The 17,927-nt window shown below is 43.2% G+C and overlaps 1 protein-coding gene across 2 annotated transcripts in view; it reads left to right on the forward strand.

Moving 5' to 3' along the window:
- LOC139469337 (galanin receptor 2a-like) overlaps positions 1–15,946 on the forward strand; it is a 47,105-nt gene extending 31,159 nt beyond the window's left edge. For both annotated transcript variants that reach the window (XM_071251478.1, XM_071251479.1), the window contains exon 3: positions 13,965–15,946. In XM_071251478.1, coding sequence (XP_071107579.1) covers positions 14,025–15,137 — 1,113 coding nt within the window. In that variant the 5' untranslated portion in view covers positions 13,965–14,024 and the 3' untranslated portion in view covers positions 15,138–15,946. The remainder of the gene's footprint in view (positions 1–13,964) is intronic.
- Positions 15,947–17,927: the final 1,981 nt, after the last annotated feature.

A 17,927-nucleotide genomic window follows, 5' to 3' on the forward strand; every position in this document is an offset into this window, starting at 1 on the left:
GTAGGGTGGAGTAGGGATGGGAAGGGTAGGGTGGAGTAGGGATGGGAAGGGTAGGTTAGGGTGGAGTAGGGATGGGTAGCGTAGGGTAGGGTGGAGTAGGGATGGGTAGGGTAGGGTGGAGTAGGGATGGGAAGGGTAGGTTAGGGTGGAGTAGGGATGGGTAGCGTAGGGTAGGGTGGAGTAGGGATGGGTAGGGTAGGGTGGAGTAGGGATGGGAAGGGTAGGGTGGAGTAGGAATGGGAAGGGAACTGTGGGGAAGGGTAGGGTGGAGTAGGGATGGGTAGCGTAGGGTGGAGTAGGGATGGGTATCGTAGGGTAGGGTGGAGTAGGGATGGGAAAGGTAGGGTGGAGTAGGGATGGGAAAGGTAGGGTGGAGTAGGGATGGGTAGCGTAGGGTAGGGTGGAGTAGGGATGGGTAGCGTAGGGTAGGGTGGAGTAGGGATGGGAAGGGTAGGGTGGAGTAGGGATGGGTAGCGTAGGGTAGGGTGGAGTAGGGATGGGTAGCGTAGGGTAGGGTGGAGTAGGGATGGGAAGGGTAGGGTGGAGTAGGGATGGGTAGCGTAGGGTAGGGTGGAGTAGGGATGGGTAGCGTAGGGTAGGGTGGAGTAGGGATGGGAAGGGTAGGGTGGAGTAGGGATGGGAAAGGTAGGGTGGAGTAGGAATGGGAAAGGTAGGGTGGAGTAGGGATGGGAAAGGTAGGGTGGAGTAGGAATGGGAAAGGTAGGGTGGAGTAGGAATGGGAAAGGTAGGGTGGAGTAGGGATGGGAAGGGAACTGTGGGGAAGGGTAGGGTGGAGAAGGGATGGGAAGGGTAGGGTGGAGTAGGGATGGGTAGCGTAGGGTAGGGTGGAGTAGGAATGGGAAGGGAACTGTGGGGAAGGGTAGGGTGAAGTAGGGATGGGTAGCGTAGAGTAGGATGGGGTAGGAATGGGAAGGGTAGGGTAGGGAAGGGTAGGGTGGAGTAGGGATGGGTAGAGTAACGATGTGGGGTAGAGTAGTCTATATGACGATGTGGCATACATATTACCTGTCAATTGGTTAACGCGGCCATCTTGTGCTCGGGTCTTTATAACCATGGACGCTAAAATGTATGCGTGGATGTTGATGTATGTTCCAACACGGCCTGAAAGGCTGTTCTCTACAGAGACTATATATCAACACCATCGCCAACTAATCCTGGCTCTGATTCACGGTTCACACTCACGCTTACAAAATCCATATCTAGTTCAAAATGCTTTTACATTATTCATCAAATAAAAGTACAATGCAATGATTATATTCAATTTCTTTGAGTCAGCATTTATATAATACTTCACTGATAAATATACATATATGTCCAATGTCTATTCATCTTGTGTTTTGTTATAAGAAATGTATGTCAACTGAGGTGTGTTCAACATGAAGCACCATCATTGTATAGAATAACCTGTAGTCTCCATGCCTCGGCAACAACGTATAGCTTAGACAGTGACTCTCTGTCATGGCAATAACAGAAATGTCAGTCATTAATGTGCTTGCACTCACTGTGGAATTAGAGTGTGACAGTCGATGGTGCAGTGGTTTTGCTTTATTGTTGCTTAACCAGCACTCAGCAATATTCCAGCGGTCAGTAATTAATTAATCCAGTCTGGCCTTGACATTGCAGTGATTGACACAAACCTCGGTCTACGCAATTGGTATACGATGACATACATCAACCAAGTCTCGATCTTGACCACCCGATCCTGTTGATCGCTTCTTACGATATGCATTGGTATTGAAAACCAATTCTAACCCGGATCTTTACTGGGTAGGGCACTGTGGTAACACTACCCATGGCAAAGTTGAGACACAACTACAGTGAAACCTCTTTAATCCGTACAGTGCCGGTGCCAACGGTAAAGGTGTGTGAAGAGGGGTACGGATGACAGGGTCTTGACTAACAGGATTTCATTGTATGTTGTATAATGATGGTCTGCTTGGTGTGTAGATCAATAGTGAACCATTGTCTTCTTGTTGTGTAGACCGGGAATCGTCAAGGGAGGATCCAGCATTTTTAAAAGGGAGGGTTCCAAATCATCGGATAAATTTACTGCCTACACGATCATGTACTACATTTCGTTTCAAAAGGGTTGAGGGAGGGTCCACCATCCGTTCTGTAGAGTGAGCATCGCCAAGGGCGGACCCAGCATTGTTTTTAAAGGGAGGGGTCCAAATTATCAACATCCCCTCTAAGATAATTCTACTGCCGGCAAGATGCTACATTTGGTTTTAAAAGGGCGCGCACACGGTAACACACACACACACACGCACACGCACACGCACGCACGCACACACACGCACACACACACACGCACACACACACGCACGCACACGCACGAACACACACACACACACCTCTGGGTCCGCCTATGGTCACTACTTGTCAGCAGTGAACCATTGTCTTCGTGCTGTGCTGTGCACTGCAGTCACTCACTGTGGCTGCATGAATACACTGTTGGTGGTGGTAGATGAAAGGGTCTCTATGGTAAAGCACTCGTATGTCAGCCACGGCAAGGCATCATTATCCAGTTCATCCAGGTGTAGAGGGTTGTATGTCATTGTGATGAATGTACTCCATGAACCTTGAGCAATTATGATAGCTGCATTGAAGCACTGAAGCTACGAATCAATCACCGATTGTTTTAACTGTTTGGATACCCAACTAGTGTTGTAGACCCAATTAGTCTAGGTAACCGCGCCCCTTATCCGGGCATGGCTATTTTCAGCTGTTCCGCATATAACAACAGAGGACCATGGATCGTCCGTCAGACTCGTCTGTCAGTGTGCGCGGCAGAATGTGCATCTCTGGTCTAAAAAAACATGAACTATATTTATATTGTTTCCTTAGTCCATCATATGATACTGTAAGGTTAACTGTACGCCGCTTTTAGCAATATTCCAGCAATATCACGGCGGGGGACACCAGAAATTGGCTTCACACATTGTACCCATGTCGGGAATCGAACCCGGGTCTTCGGCGTGATGACCGAACGCTTTAACCACTAGGCTACCCGACCGCCCTGAATACTAAATAAGGAATCAAGATTGAAAATGAAAACTGGAGGCAAGATGTTGGTGCGTTCTAGTTTTTTCTACCTGGTTTGCTGTGCTGCTGAGTTGGTGTTAAGGGGGCCCTCGTTTATGCTGCAGTTGTAGATGTAAATATGTAATTGTCTTTATTAAAGGGGTTGTGTTCTTGGCATCCTAGTCGTCCATGCTACAGGGTTGGAATTAAGTGGAAGAAAGTGGCACAGAGTTTCTAATTATGATCCAATAGGAATGTCTAGCAACCTACCAGTCCTCACGAGGACACACGCACGCACGCACGCACGCACGCACGCACGCACGCACGCACGCACGCACGCACGCACGCACGCACACACACACACACACACACACACGAAAGTGTGCGAGGAATTATTCATCTTGCGTTTATCTAATGGGAAGGGACAAGCAGCTCGGGCATTTCACCAAAGGCGTTCATTAAATACACTGTACATTAGGCGCAGCATGTGGGGCTTCCAGCGGACTCGTGAAGAGGTCTGGGTTTGGTCAGACAGTTTGACACAATCAAGGAGCTGCCTCATGTCCACTCGTATACTCCTATCTATAAATCAGAGATTTTAGAGATCAGTAACGACACTGACACCATCTGGAAACATTGAGAGCTGAGTTAAGTGACGTTAGCTTCTGAGTAATGGGTGCAGCCTTCCAAGGTTCTGCCCTCAGCTGTATATTACATGTTACAAATACCTGTACTCCTGTATCCAAGGCTAATGGGGTGTCTACAGTAACAACATCTTGACCCACTGTATGGGCTTTTTGTATGGGTGTGAAACAGGATCTGGACTGTGATTTAATTGTTTGTGTGTAATGTTATTATGTTGGGTCGGTGCTCATACCTTCGAACATTGGTTGTCTGGTCCAGTCCGAAAACTATTTCCGACTTCTGTGAAAAAGCATCCCACTAGGCATCCTGTCAACTCAAACACTGAGGTGAAACGGGTTGCCTCAGTATGGGACGAATAGTGTAGTTACCGTATTCGACGTAATAAGCGCCCCGCTCTAATAAGCGCCCACGAACAATCCTAATTAGCACCCCTTCCGATTGATCAATGTACACACGACTTATTTATTCGCGTATAATACGCACTCATGTGTTATATACATACTTAATTATGGACAATTAAATTCTGGAAAAATATATCTGTCGTACATAAATATTTCAGGCTGTCAGCATATAGTATAAACCACAGAATTTTTCTTTTAACTTGTTTCTTTCACTAAAATAATACTCTAATAAGAGCCCGCTATTTCTAATTTTGAGAGCGCCCTGGGCGCTTATTACGTCGAATACGGTACTTAAGTAACAAATAATTACTCGTGTACTGAGGGGGCGGTGGGGTAGCCTAGTGGTTTAAGCGTTCGCTCGTCACGCCGAAGACCCGGGTTAGATTCCCGACATGGGTACAATTTGTGAAGCCAATTTCTGGTGTCCCCCGCCTTGATATTGCTGGAATATTGCTAAAAGCGGCGTAAAACCATACTCACTCGTGTACAGAGGAATAATAGTGTTTTAATGACCAGTATTGTGTTCATTCTTAAGTACTTTAAGGCATATGCATGAGTAGTGACATTCTTCCATATTTCGACCCTAACAAAGGCAGATGAACCCGCATGGAGATCCGTGATGTCATATTTTTTTTTACAAATCGAAGTCATATACCTGGAATATTTCTGAGTGCGTCCTTAAACAACAAACAAACAAAACAGACAGGTGGTGCTAATATATGGAGAATCTCCCCCGAGTGTCTTTTGATATCAAATATATCTACACGAGTTGATAAAAGTGGGAAAACGGTTTTTTCCACTTTTATCAAAGAGTCTTGGTCTATTTGATATCAAAAGACACTCAGGTGAGATTTTATTTATCATCCAGCATCATTCTTCTAACTTTTACAGTTTGTTGACAGTAATAAGCAGTGTCTGGGTGTAAAAAGTACTTCTAACAGCTTCAGTAGCAGAGCCATTATTGGTTTAATTTGATTGTGACGTCAACCGAGTTATCATCCATAGTAGGGTTTTCTTGTTCACCTCCTGTTTCAGTTCCATGTCGTCTACTTCAATGTGATCACGAGGTGGCGGACCAGCTCATACACAAGCATTGTAGATAGGAAGTTGCGACTTGACAACCTTGATAGTTCTATGCTTCTGTGTTGGTTCATTCAGTCCATCCTTCAGATGCTGTGGACCACTCACCTTTTGCTGCACGTTGATTCCATTCACTTAGTGTGATGTCTCTCCTCAACTCAGTGTCTCTTCAAGTCAGTCGATGTTATCAAACGCCAATGTTACTTGGACATTTGGTTTTATGCATCCTGTGTAACACTTTCTTCACTCAGTGACAATTTATGAAGACAGACTGATGTGTCAATCTCTTCACTTTGGGAGTATGAAACGCCATGTCCAATTCGGTTCAGAGTGCGAATTAGTTCCACACACCCAGTGAGTAACTTTGCAACATATGGCAGCAGGATTTGTTATAGGGGTTCACCTTGACACACATTTTGCAATAACAATGTCCTACCCTATAGTCTGTGAATATGGTCTGATACAAGAATTGATGTGCCAGTGTCTCAAGTTAAAAGCATTTTCAAGAAGAGGTTTAATGATGCAGGAATGTAGGCAGATGCATTTTTCATGTCTGTTGATACTGTTGGCCAAGGCATTGTAACATCTTATCCCTTGACTTCATTTCTAAGCATAACAAATACATTCATCATCATTATGTGAAAATGAGAAGTGTCTTGCTTGGCAGCTAAGAGCTGTTCCTTCAACCTCTGATATTCATTGACTAGCTCAGTCAATGTTTGTCAGGATAATCCTAAGGTTTGCTTTTCTCATCAGGTATCATATGGATACTCTTCAATTTGAGTATATGTTTGGTCAAGGTCGCACGAGTCTGTGGAAGCGGCAGCAGCACTAAATCTGGCTGTTGCGTCTTTCCAGGATTAGTGTATAGCCAGAGCGATGGAAATCCCCTTCAGCAGCGACTCCAAAAACATTAACTGCTCCCTTTTGAAAAACGATAGATGAGAGTTATATCCCTTATAAGGCAGACGACACTGCTTGGATTCCTTTTTAAGAATCTTTAGTAATGTGACTCGGAAAATGTATATTTGATCATTTAAACTTTCCTATATGTTAAGTAGAGTTAAATATTAGCAACTGTTTTCCTATAGAAAAATAATTCTATGCTCACATAATGCTTCTGGCTCACATCCCTGTTCTTGTTCTTATGAGGAGGTCATTGAAAGCGAGCAGTCATTGTCTCAAAACTCAACTTTAGTTGAAAACATTAAGTTTGTCTTTTCTTTTGCAGAATAAAGGTCCCTTCGGGTTATGTGTTGTATGTTCAGGTTGAAACCTAGTTCATATATGGTACTAGATGTCATTCTTCTTGGATTCTTGTTTACTTAACCATCATCTGAATACATATAGGACATGACTATTAGCAATAGGAGTATTATCTATCAAAACATAATGACACAAAACATAATGTTTAAAACAAAACGACATTTGTCTTAAAATGCATCAAAAATCGTTCTTTACCACACCACAAAAGATAATAAATTTCAATTTTTCAGACTTTTAACGGGCTTGAGTACTTCTTGGCTTCAATCATAGCCCATTTGGGTAAAGAAAATCCCATTGTAGTGGTATGTGCAGTTTATTTTCTGACGGGTGGTAATATTTTAAGCAGAGGTCAAATGTTGTGACCTTTTGACCTCTGATGACCTACAATTTTACTGTATTAGTCCTATATTACAAACCAACATGTAGAGCATCAGGTTACCAACATTTTGAGTGGTCATACTTCACCATATGACTATTACTGGTAAAGTTATTCCACTTTCTGGTTTCCCCTACCCTGAATCTAGTCCCGTGGATTCGACTCAGGGGTCCCCCTTTATGTGGTGATTACTACCACTTATCTGTGAGTCCCGGATTGCTTTCAACGGGTTTTTTCATCTATGGATATATGACTTTCAATAAATCATACTGAGATTTTGCCACCCCAGGTGGTGCCGCTCTATAAAATTTGGGGGCATTGGGCATGGCTCATGGACTGATAGTGACCAAGGACGTCACAATGGTCTGCAAAGCATCGTGATGCAATTTCAATGATCTAACTGAAGCGATATCTCCTGTTGGAGTCAGAGGCGCGTTGCAAACCACGAATCGATGAGAGAAAGCCAATTAATCACCTATTCCGGGGTCTGCAACAAATCGAAGCGCTTGCGCACGCTTTCAAAATGGCGGCGCAATGGAGAACGTAATGGAAGAGCCTCGAAGGCGAGCTGATGAAAATTATGACTATTTTGAATATGTGGAGCAGACTGAGGATGGTGGGGTGTTAGCTACCTTTGCTCATTTTCTCGTTGATCCAGTCAAGAATTTCTTGTTCCGCTGTCAATGTCCGCCGCCATTTTGGTTTGAGAACGAAGCGACCTCAGCCAGCTAATGTTTCGTTTGCAAGCGGCGAATCGCTGTACATCTCTTGCAAGCGATTGGCACTTTGCAACGCACCCCAGTTTTGGATGATAAAATTTAATCACATGGATACACATGTGCCCAGAGACAGGTAACTCCTCACGCATATTAACTGATAGAAGACCGAAACACAAAAGAAGTTCCAGTTAGTCTCGGGCACACCAAGGGGGCTTCCGCGGAGATTGTCTCGTTTCTCAAACCCATTTCATGTACTTTGTGGAAAGCACTGCAAGCGTGTCTCCTTCAAATGCATCACGCGTGTTCAATTTCGCACATGTCAGGTGAATAGGAATTGCTTCCTAAAAAGAATGTCCAAGCTGAATATTCATGCATTTTTGCAGTCATGTAAGACGGTGCGAGATCTGGTTGCAGTATTTGTCTTTGGGGAAATGCGGTTTGTCGTAACCTGAACACCTTCATCAGAACATCCCCGGAACAGATGGGAGGACGTAGATCCTGAACTCGCGCAATTAATCACGGCATTTAGAGATACGCAAACAAGAACTGATATGTCAAGGGTTCAATTCCAATTTAGTAAGGGAAGTGAATTCAAGAGCTATCGTTGAAAACGATACATTTTAGTCATGTTTTTAATGTTTTTGCAAATAAGATTCTTCTTCCAATCCATCAGTTAAATTAATTAAGTCACCCTAATGCAAAAAATAAAACAAATCAGTGAACTTTTTATATCATTCTGGTTAGCTACAAACTTTTGGGTGATGATGACCCGGGTTAAAATTGGTCTTCAGCAACCCATGCTTGACATAACGGGTTCGGATGGTTACGGACTTGATTGATGCCTGTCATCGTATCCCATTTGCGTAGACCGATGCTCATAATGTCAATTACTGGATTGTCCGGTCCAGACTCGATTATTTACAGACCGCCTCCATATATCTCGAATACTGTTGAGTGCGACGTTAAACAACAAACATACAACAAAGTTTGGGCTATATTTGCTTCAGGTTAAACTTCAGGCTCCGCGGGGCTGCCCACTTCAGATGGTCGGGGTCAGCTATACTGGTTTCCCGGAAGCTAGGAGACTTGTTTCTTCTTATCTTCATGATTCGCCCTGTTTATGTTTCAAGTGTGTCAGCACCATACCCGTGCTCGTGGGTTTCACCAAAGTGATAAACGTCTAAACCTGCATCACTTCGGGCTGTAAACCCGCATAAAGGTGACACGGTAATAAATCTGAAATAGTGTTCAAAGCGGCATAAAACCAAACTCACTCCCTGTCTTCATGACCACAAAGATATAGGACTGTGGATGTGTGCAGGAAAGTGCTAAAAGTACATGAACCTGATAAATTAGCCCATGTGTAAACACGTATCGATCCTTTGAAGAATGGATTCATTTAAACGTATGTGTTCGTTAAGAACGACGTTCGTACTGTAGAATATTGAAATTCGGTGACTCACGGTCTAGTCCGGTACAGATTCTGTCTGTACTCTGTTGCCATTATTAAGGCAATCAGGAAGGAGTAGGGCGAATTGACAATTATGTCAAAGAACTTTTGACAGAAATACAATATGACTGAATAACAAGTAAACTGTGACTCAGTACTCGAGTGAGTTAACAGACAGCCAGGGTTGTTGAGAACATGTTATGTTGACTGTACCGCAGATGCCATTGAATCGAGGCCTTAACCTTGCGATCAGCTTTTGCAGCCATGACAGACAGGTAGAAAGAACTGTCCCCAAAGGAATCTTGGCGCTGACAGATTAAAGGCACTACACTTGCTGAAAGTAGCGACTCAATCACTTCAATTTCCGCGGTTGAAAGACAAGCAATGACTTTGTAGTTGGCTATAAATTTGGTTAAATAGGCAACCGTAGACGCAGAGCCGATGATCACAGGACAGAGACAATAACCCTGAAATACAATTGCTGTTAGAGAATGATGAAAGATTAGAAGACACAAGGTCTTTTCTTGTGTAGACGGATGCCCTTCAGTATAACATTTGCTCGAAATATAGGTATTTTAATATACACAAACATTCTTGTGAAAAAGTATAAAAGGTTTTTCAGTGACTTTTAAGGCCACAACATAAGATATTATTATTACTTTTCGCGAACACCTGGTGTCATCACTGATTTCCAGTGATCCATTCATATAAGGTCGAGTACCCTATTTTCGAACAGCCGTATATGATTCTGATTTGTTTCATTATAACGAGAGGCGTGACGTCATCAAAGCTGGCGACTTGAGAACGCGTTCGGCCTGTCAACATTGAGTTCACGTGAAGTACTGTACACCTGTCAGAACAGTCCGTCGTCATTCAGAATGTTGCTCCCCATGTCATGATGAAGAGGAAGGGTAAAATAGTGTGAACAATTAATTTGTCAAATTTTCATATTTCGTTGATAGGTTTCAAACTTTTAATTATTTTTAGTTGTAATGCCGACCTGCAAGAATTATGTTGAGAACTGTGCTTGTGTTCATTCATCCGCTAAAAAATACCAAACCAATCAGGTGTTCGAAAATAGGTGACACTCGAGTGCAGCGGAAGTTTACAGACGAGGCAATGGAGGTCACGCCTTTAATCGAGGAGTGTTTTTTTTCGGAACGTAGCTGAATTTTATTGTTGAAGACATTACCTACTGTTGTGAAGCAGAATTTGAGTTTTGATTCACCCATCTCTTGAAATATCAGCAATGCCATCTTACCAGTTCGAAAATAGGGTAAGTCAGGATAATGTTCACGCTATGCCTTTTACGCCCACTGGAATCTGTTTCGGCAGATAATTGAGACTGATAATTATCTTGCGTTTACGTTTTATATTTATCCGGGGCAGACTGTTTTTCTGAAAAGGTCCGGTTTAGTATGTCAAAAATCGGTATAAACAGGGCATTTACAATTGCATTAACATAAACACAATATTTACCAGATCCAGATAACCCGCTTAGCTGTGCATCATGGCGTAATGGGACTTCATTAAGATCCTGTATACGGTATACCTTCATGTATAGACTCTTGTGGATGGCGATAATTGCTGCTTTGACACGGAACTGCAATATACGTTTTATATATTTACCCGACACAAATGCGTCAACATATCTATTCACGATTTCAATATGTGGTCACCTAATGTCCTGTTACTATAGGACCTGTGTGGGCGGCTTAGTATTGTTATGGTACGGCACAGTAATGTGTTTTGTATATTTACCTGAACCAATTCTCAAAATATTGATTCAGGATTTCCAACATGAGTACATCTAATGGTCTCTGTCTGGGCCGTGTTTATATTTCATTGATAATATTCCTATATAGGAGTTATTACTTAATTCTGTCTGAGAAATGACTTTATATGTGGTCGCTGTGAGTGAGTGTGTTTTTGTGCTGGTTTTGTCAGTATTCCAGCAATATAACGGCGTGGGATACGTCTTGTAACGTCATTAATCTTGGCCTTCGGTGTGGAGATGGAACGGTTTAACCACTAACTACCCCCAACACCCCCGCCTTGATTGACAACGGTATAAGGATCTCTACCGAAACGTCGCCTTTACAGTAATTAAAAAAGTCGTAATTCATAAATTGTGTCTACTTTGTCATCCGACAACTTATAAGTCATGCCTATCAAGCAATTTACACCTGTGGCTGTTGTGACTCAAGATTTGACATGGACATTGTTAAGAAGGAAGATATTTTCTTTGAAATGCCCTTCAAACACGTTCTTACTCCGGCGTTCGTTTTCAGAAGGTTTCATACCTATCTCTCACAATAAGGTGAATGGACGTGTTGACTAGCACTGGGCCACATACCTCAAAGGCTGTATTAGTCTTAGTTACTCACATATGATCAAACAGGCACATGCCAATTATTGTTCATAGTTTCTTAAATACTATATGGTACGTTGTCAAACAAATGCTCATCTGTCAAATTAAGAATAGTGCGTATTGTACAAGCGACGTTTTGGTATAGATCTTTAAACCGTTGTCAGACACGAGCATAGGACCTGTCTTGCGTGACAACGTTATAAGGGTCTATACCGACACGTCGCCTTTACAGTATTTAAAAAAGTTGTTATCCATAAAATTTGTCTACTTTGTCATCCGCCAACTTCCAAGTATTGCCTATCAAACAATACAGAACACCTGGAAACTCTATGTTTAACGAATGCGAAAGTCTCGTGTCTGCAGTCGATTTGCCTAAGAGATCTTACTGCGTCACTTACACGGCTGTAGCTAGTATGTCTGTATCGTAGTGTAGAAGGCAGCCCACTTATACAAGGCAATGATAGCTCTACGACAAGTATTCAGAAGCGTAATGTGTAGAAGGCAGCCCACTTATACAAGGCAATGATAGCTCTACGACAAGTATTCAGAAGCGTAATGTGTAGAAGGCAGCCCACTTATACAAGGCAATGGTAGCTCTACGACAAGCATTGAGAAGCGTAATGTGTAGAAGGCAGCCCAGTTGTACAAGGCAATGGTAGCTCTACGACAAGTATTGAGAAGCGTATTGTGTAGAAGGCAGCCCAGTTGTACAAGGAAATGGTAGCTCTACGACAAGTATTGAGAAGCGTAATGTGTAGAAGGCAGCCCAGTTGTAAAAGGCAATGGTAGCTCAACGACAAGTATTTAGAAGCGTATTGTGTAGAAGGCAGCCCAGTTGGACAAGGCAATGATAGCTCTACGACAAGTATTCAGAAGCGTATTGTGTAGAAGGCAGCCCAGTTGTACAAGGAAATGGTAGCTCTACGACAAGTATTGTTGAAGTATGGGGTTTGCGACAGCCACACACTTACACGCATCCTTAATGCCTACAGTAACCTACTCCTGCTATGTCGTCCTCGGACGTTCCAAGACCGCGAGAGTCTGCTACAGGCGGAATTAATGTGCATAGACTGACCTGTCGCTTGATTTATTAAACCTTACGCACTAAAACTACGTCTACCGTCAAAAACGGTTTGTTTGCAGTGTCTGGCATTTGGTATTAGTGTGTGTAAGCTTGGTGAACTCCAAACCCACTTGTGAAAGTTTGAATTGTGTAGGCTGAAACCAGATCAATGTTATAAAGTTATGGAATTTAATGTATATTGTAAGGTACTTACATAACTATAAATCCATAAATCTATACAGCCCCAAGCATCAATACAGAGCTCAGTGAGTTAAACATAAGTAGCGTTCTCTAAAGGTTCATTTCAGTACGGATGGCTCAACGCCGCGATTTGCTGTGCAGAGTTGCGTCCCTTGGGCCCGCCAGAAACCTATGATTGTGGGTTCGAATCCCGGTTTGCCCCGATTATGTACCCAGGTATTCATTCATGTGCTCCAACAGATGAACGTGAAAGGTTATTCTTCCCAGCCATTGTGTAAAATAGTTACTCCCATGGACCTTGACGTTCAAGTTGGATGGACACTCGAGTACGGGCCTTGTACACTTCCGCGAACAATTTTGCACGTACACGAGTGTCATATAACTCGAACCTCAAGGTTTTGATAACTATTACGTATCTCTTCGGGGTTTCCGCCCTCATCAAGCTGACACGCCGTGGTACTCACCCAGTAATTTCAGAAGTCTATTGTGCATTGTTGTTCGTTTGTTTGTTTGTTTGTGGTACTCACCCAGTAATTTCAGAAGTCTATTGTGCATTGTTGTTCGTTTGTTTGTTTGTTTGTGGTACTCACCCAGTAATTTCAGAAGTCTATTGTGCATTGTTGTTCGTTTGTTTGTTTGTTTGTGGTACTCACCCAGTAATTTCAGAAGTCTATTGTGCATTGTTGTTCGTTTGTTTGTTTGTTTGTGGTACTCACCCAGTAATTTCAGAAGTCTATTGTGCATTGTTGTTCGTTTGTTTGTTTGTTTGTGGTACTCACCCAGTAATTTCAGAAGTCTATGGTGCATTGTTGTTCGTTTGTTTGTTTGTTTGTGGTACTCACCCAGTAATTTCAGAAGTCTATTGTGCATTGTTGTTCGTTCGTTTGTTTGTTTGTTTGTTTGTTGTTTAACGCCGCACTCAGCAATATTCCAGCTAAATGACGGCGGTCTGTAAATAATCTAGTCTGGACCAGACAATCTAGTGATTGACATCATGAGCACCGATCTATGCAATTGGGATGACATGCATCAACCAAGTCAGCGTGCCTGACCACCCGATCCCGTTATTGCCTTTTAGGACAAGCAAAGTCGCCTTTTACTTCAAGCATGAGTTGCTGAAGACCTATTTTACACCGGTTGGATTGTCGTAAGTGTATGAAAGCGTTTCTATACATAGGATGGGTTTATACACAGCAACTCGAGCACATTACATTCCTGTTGCGTGGATGTTCAGAGGTTGTCATCTGTTAGTTTGTAGTTAGTTCTTTTAGGAATAGAAAAATAATGTTCACTATGAAGCTATGAAAATCATAACCATCTGAATGACGTTGTATTTGTGTATTTCAGACGCATCCATGCATCCAGGATTCTGAGGATGATAGTATATAACCAAGGAGTCACATTAAGATGGATGGCACTGTATCAACGATGTCAGTGAGTGGCGAGACCATCACACCCGTCGGTGCTCTAGCATTATACAAGATGGACAGCTCCGTGAACGACACGTACACAACGTTAAGCCCTACGGACATCAACACCACAATGGTGTACACTAGCTTGAAGCAAAATCCACGATTTTTCAATGGAGTTGTTGTAAGTCTGTTCATGACGATTGGGATTCTCGGAAATACCCTTGTGTTCTGTATTCAACACTTTAAGTGTAAACCAACCACGTTCTCGTTCTTTGTGAAGGTTCTGGCAGTTCTGGATCTGATGAGCTGCGTTGTGACGATGCCGATTGACATTGTGGTTAAAACGGTTCCTAACCTTTCATCAATCGACATGTTCACGGCGTGCAAAACCGCCCATTACTTTGCATACGCCACAAGCGTGTCCTCCGGAACAGTCCTGCTTCTGATAGCTGTTGAACGATACAGGAAGATATGCCAACCTCTTGGTCGAGCAATAGAGCCCCGTTTGGCAAGAATCCTGTGTGCAATAGCCATTACTGTGGCCCTTAGCGTTAGTTCCTTGACCACTATGGTGACCGGGCCACAGACCATTGAGCTCAACTGGAACAATCGTCTCATCAACCTGACCGTGTGCCGAGCGGAAGAGGAGCTGAAGGCCTCGCCTTCTGCCATAGCTTTAAATGTGTCTCTGTTTGCCGCCTTCGCTCTGATACTTATATTCCTCATCGTCTTCTACACCATGATCTGCAAGAAGCTTCGTGTTCAGACTGAGAAACGCCGCAGTTTTGACGACCGTATTTTGGACGAACAGGGCGACAAAAGGTCATTCGCGCCGAGTGAACATGTCACGAAAATATTTTTCATTGTCACCATGGTTTTCATCGTCAGCTATTTGCCGCACCTAATTCTGTTATTGATACGGGCGATTCAGACAAACAAACGTGTTTATGAATCATGGGAAAGGAAATTATATGAACTGGCGTACAACAGCCCTTACGTAAACAATATTGCAAACCCTATTATATATAGCTTTCTGTCCAGTCATTTCCGACAGCAGTGTAAAGAAACCTTCGGGTTCCGACGTGTCACCTGCAATAATGCCATGTGATGTAACGACTGGCAAGTCACCACCATTTGTCTCTGTTCTTAATCTGTTCGGTTGTTGGCATTGGCGTGGCTGTCGCGAATGGATGGCCGTATGTCAGGAACGCATCATACATCACCCCAATCGCATCCTCGTAACCCATGTGTATATATCGCTCAACGTTTGGTTGGGGTATTCCTACTATGAAATAGTTGAGTATCCCTATCGCAGGTGAGTAGTATTTGCTGTGCAAACCTTGCGATAAGGTTATGGTAACCTTCAATCATTGAAAAAAGAAATGATTTTGGCTCTCATCTTCTTGCTCGAGGCGTTCGTCTATAGTTCCAGGCACTTATGTTTCAGAAACGAAAGCGCCTGTCTATGTACTGTTGGCCAGAGCATGAAACGGGCAGTGGATCAGATACCCTTGTGTGCCGAGGATGTTACAGGCGCAGCGCGGTTGCTAACTTGCTTCAGACCGCGGCTCACAAACTACATGTGTGTCTAATATTGAGGATCAAATGTTCCGAAGCCTTGTGCTAGCAGTGCTGGATTTAAGATACCTTGCAGCACTCATCCACCATTATCAAGTATATTATTATATATATCCGATACCTTGATGACACATGCCCTTGTCCATTTACCATGGGACCGCCTCCGTCGTCTAGTGGTAGAGCACCGGCCGCGTCATACCAAAAGACGTTAAAAGATGGTACTTGTTGTTACCCTGCATGGCGCTCATACTAAAAGGCGTTAAAAGATGGTACTTGTTGTTACCCTGTCTGGTGCTCGGCATTAAGGGTCTAAAACAAGGACTGTCGGCTCGGAGTCAGTATACTGTGTCCGAGTGGGGTATTCATGTTAAACTGCGGCATGGTATCTGAGTGAGCTAGCACTATAAATCGGCACCAATCCGGACTAGTACAAGCACACACACACACACACACACACACACACACACACACACACACACACACACACACACACGTGCAAGTGCAATAATCTTGGACGCGACGTTAAACCCGATTTTTCCTCACCTCAACTTACCATATCCCTCCCTCCCGTCATTAACAGATTTCTCCTGTGTAATTGAATTTTGGGGCCGTGTACTTCGAAACCGACTCAAGTCAAAGGTATGTTAGCGAATGGGTCCAGGGTATGTGTCATATGATACAGATATAATAATAACCTTGATAAGTGTGGATGACACGCGCTCTGTTGTCCGCGCAGGATGACATTAATGACAATTGACTTTATCGTGAATATTTGATAGCTGCAAACATGTCGACCTGTTATGGGCTTCTAACGTAATTTGCTGGCTTAATACGTGAGCGATCGCCATAGCAGCTACACTATTTGTTCAAATTGTGATATATTGCATGTACTTAATGGATTAAAATATGTATTTTCGTATCACTCTAGACTACGTATGTCATCTATTATTGTCAGTTTGTCTGCAGATCAGAACAAATTAATGGCGGCGGGGTAGCTCGGATGGGAGTGCCTTTGTTCACCATACTGAAGGCCTTGGTTCGATTCCTGATATGGTTTCCTAAGGAGAAAGACATATAAGATATCATCTCCTTGCTTGCTGCTAGCCAAACATGGGTTACTGAGGATCTAGTAACACGGCTAGACAAACATGAGTTACTGAGGATCTAGTAACACGGCTAGACAGACACTCGTTACTTGGGTCCTAGTAACACACAGCCAGACAAACATGGGTTACTGGGGATCTAGTAACACACTGCTAGACAAACATGGGTTATTTTGGATCTAGTAACACACTGCTAGACAAACATGGGTTACTGGGGATCTGGTAACACAGCTAGACCAACATGGGTTACTGAGGATCTAGTAACACACTGCTAGACAAACATGGGTTACTGGGGATCTGGTAACACAGCTAGACCAACATGGGTTACTGAGGATCAAGTAACACACTGCTAGACCAACATGGGTTACTGGGGATCTAGTAACACACTGCTAGACAAACATGGGTTATTTTGGATCTAGTAACACACTGCTAGACAAACATGGGTTACTGGGGATCTGGTAACACAGCTAGACCAACATGGGTTACTGAGGATCAAGTAACACACTGCTAGACAAACATGGGTTACTGAGGATCTAGTAACACATTGACAGACAAACATGGATGACATGGGATCTAGTAACACACTGCTAGACAAACATTGATGACATGAGATCTAGTAAAACACTGATAGACAAACATGGGTTACTGAGGATCTAGTAACACACTGATAGACAAACATGGGTTACTTGGGATCTGGTAACACAGCTAGACCAACATGGGTTACTGAGGATATATTAAACACTGATAGACAAACATGGGTTACTGAGGATATAGTAAAACACTGATAGACAAACATGGGTTACTGAGGATCTAGTAACACACGGATAGACAAACATGGGTTACTGGGGATCTGGTAACACAGCTAGACCAACATGGGTTACTGAGGATCTAGTAACACACTGATAGACAAACATTGGTTACTTGTGATCTGGTAACACACGGCTAGGCACACACGGATCATCCCAGAGTTGACAGGCAAGACAGACATGAGATATAATAACCACACGACCTTAGATATTTATTTAACGTCCGAGGTTTACGCTAACTACCTGGTATGACCACAATATGGCGACACAAACCTCCCAGCAGTACAAATCAGTGTGTCGGACTTGAAGCCGTACAATGTCACTGTATACCACGTGACCACACAGATGCAACATGGCGCCAAAGAACTGAGCTGAATGCATTAGCTGAACTGATAGAGTACATCTCTTTCT

The sequence above is a fragment of the Haliotis cracherodii genome, unplaced genomic scaffold (genome assembly GCF_022045235.1).
Source record: "Haliotis cracherodii isolate W230 unplaced genomic scaffold, xgHalCrac1.p SCAF_2, whole genome shotgun sequence".
Taxonomy (NCBI): domain Eukaryota; kingdom Metazoa; phylum Mollusca; class Gastropoda; order Lepetellida; family Haliotidae; genus Haliotis; species Haliotis cracherodii.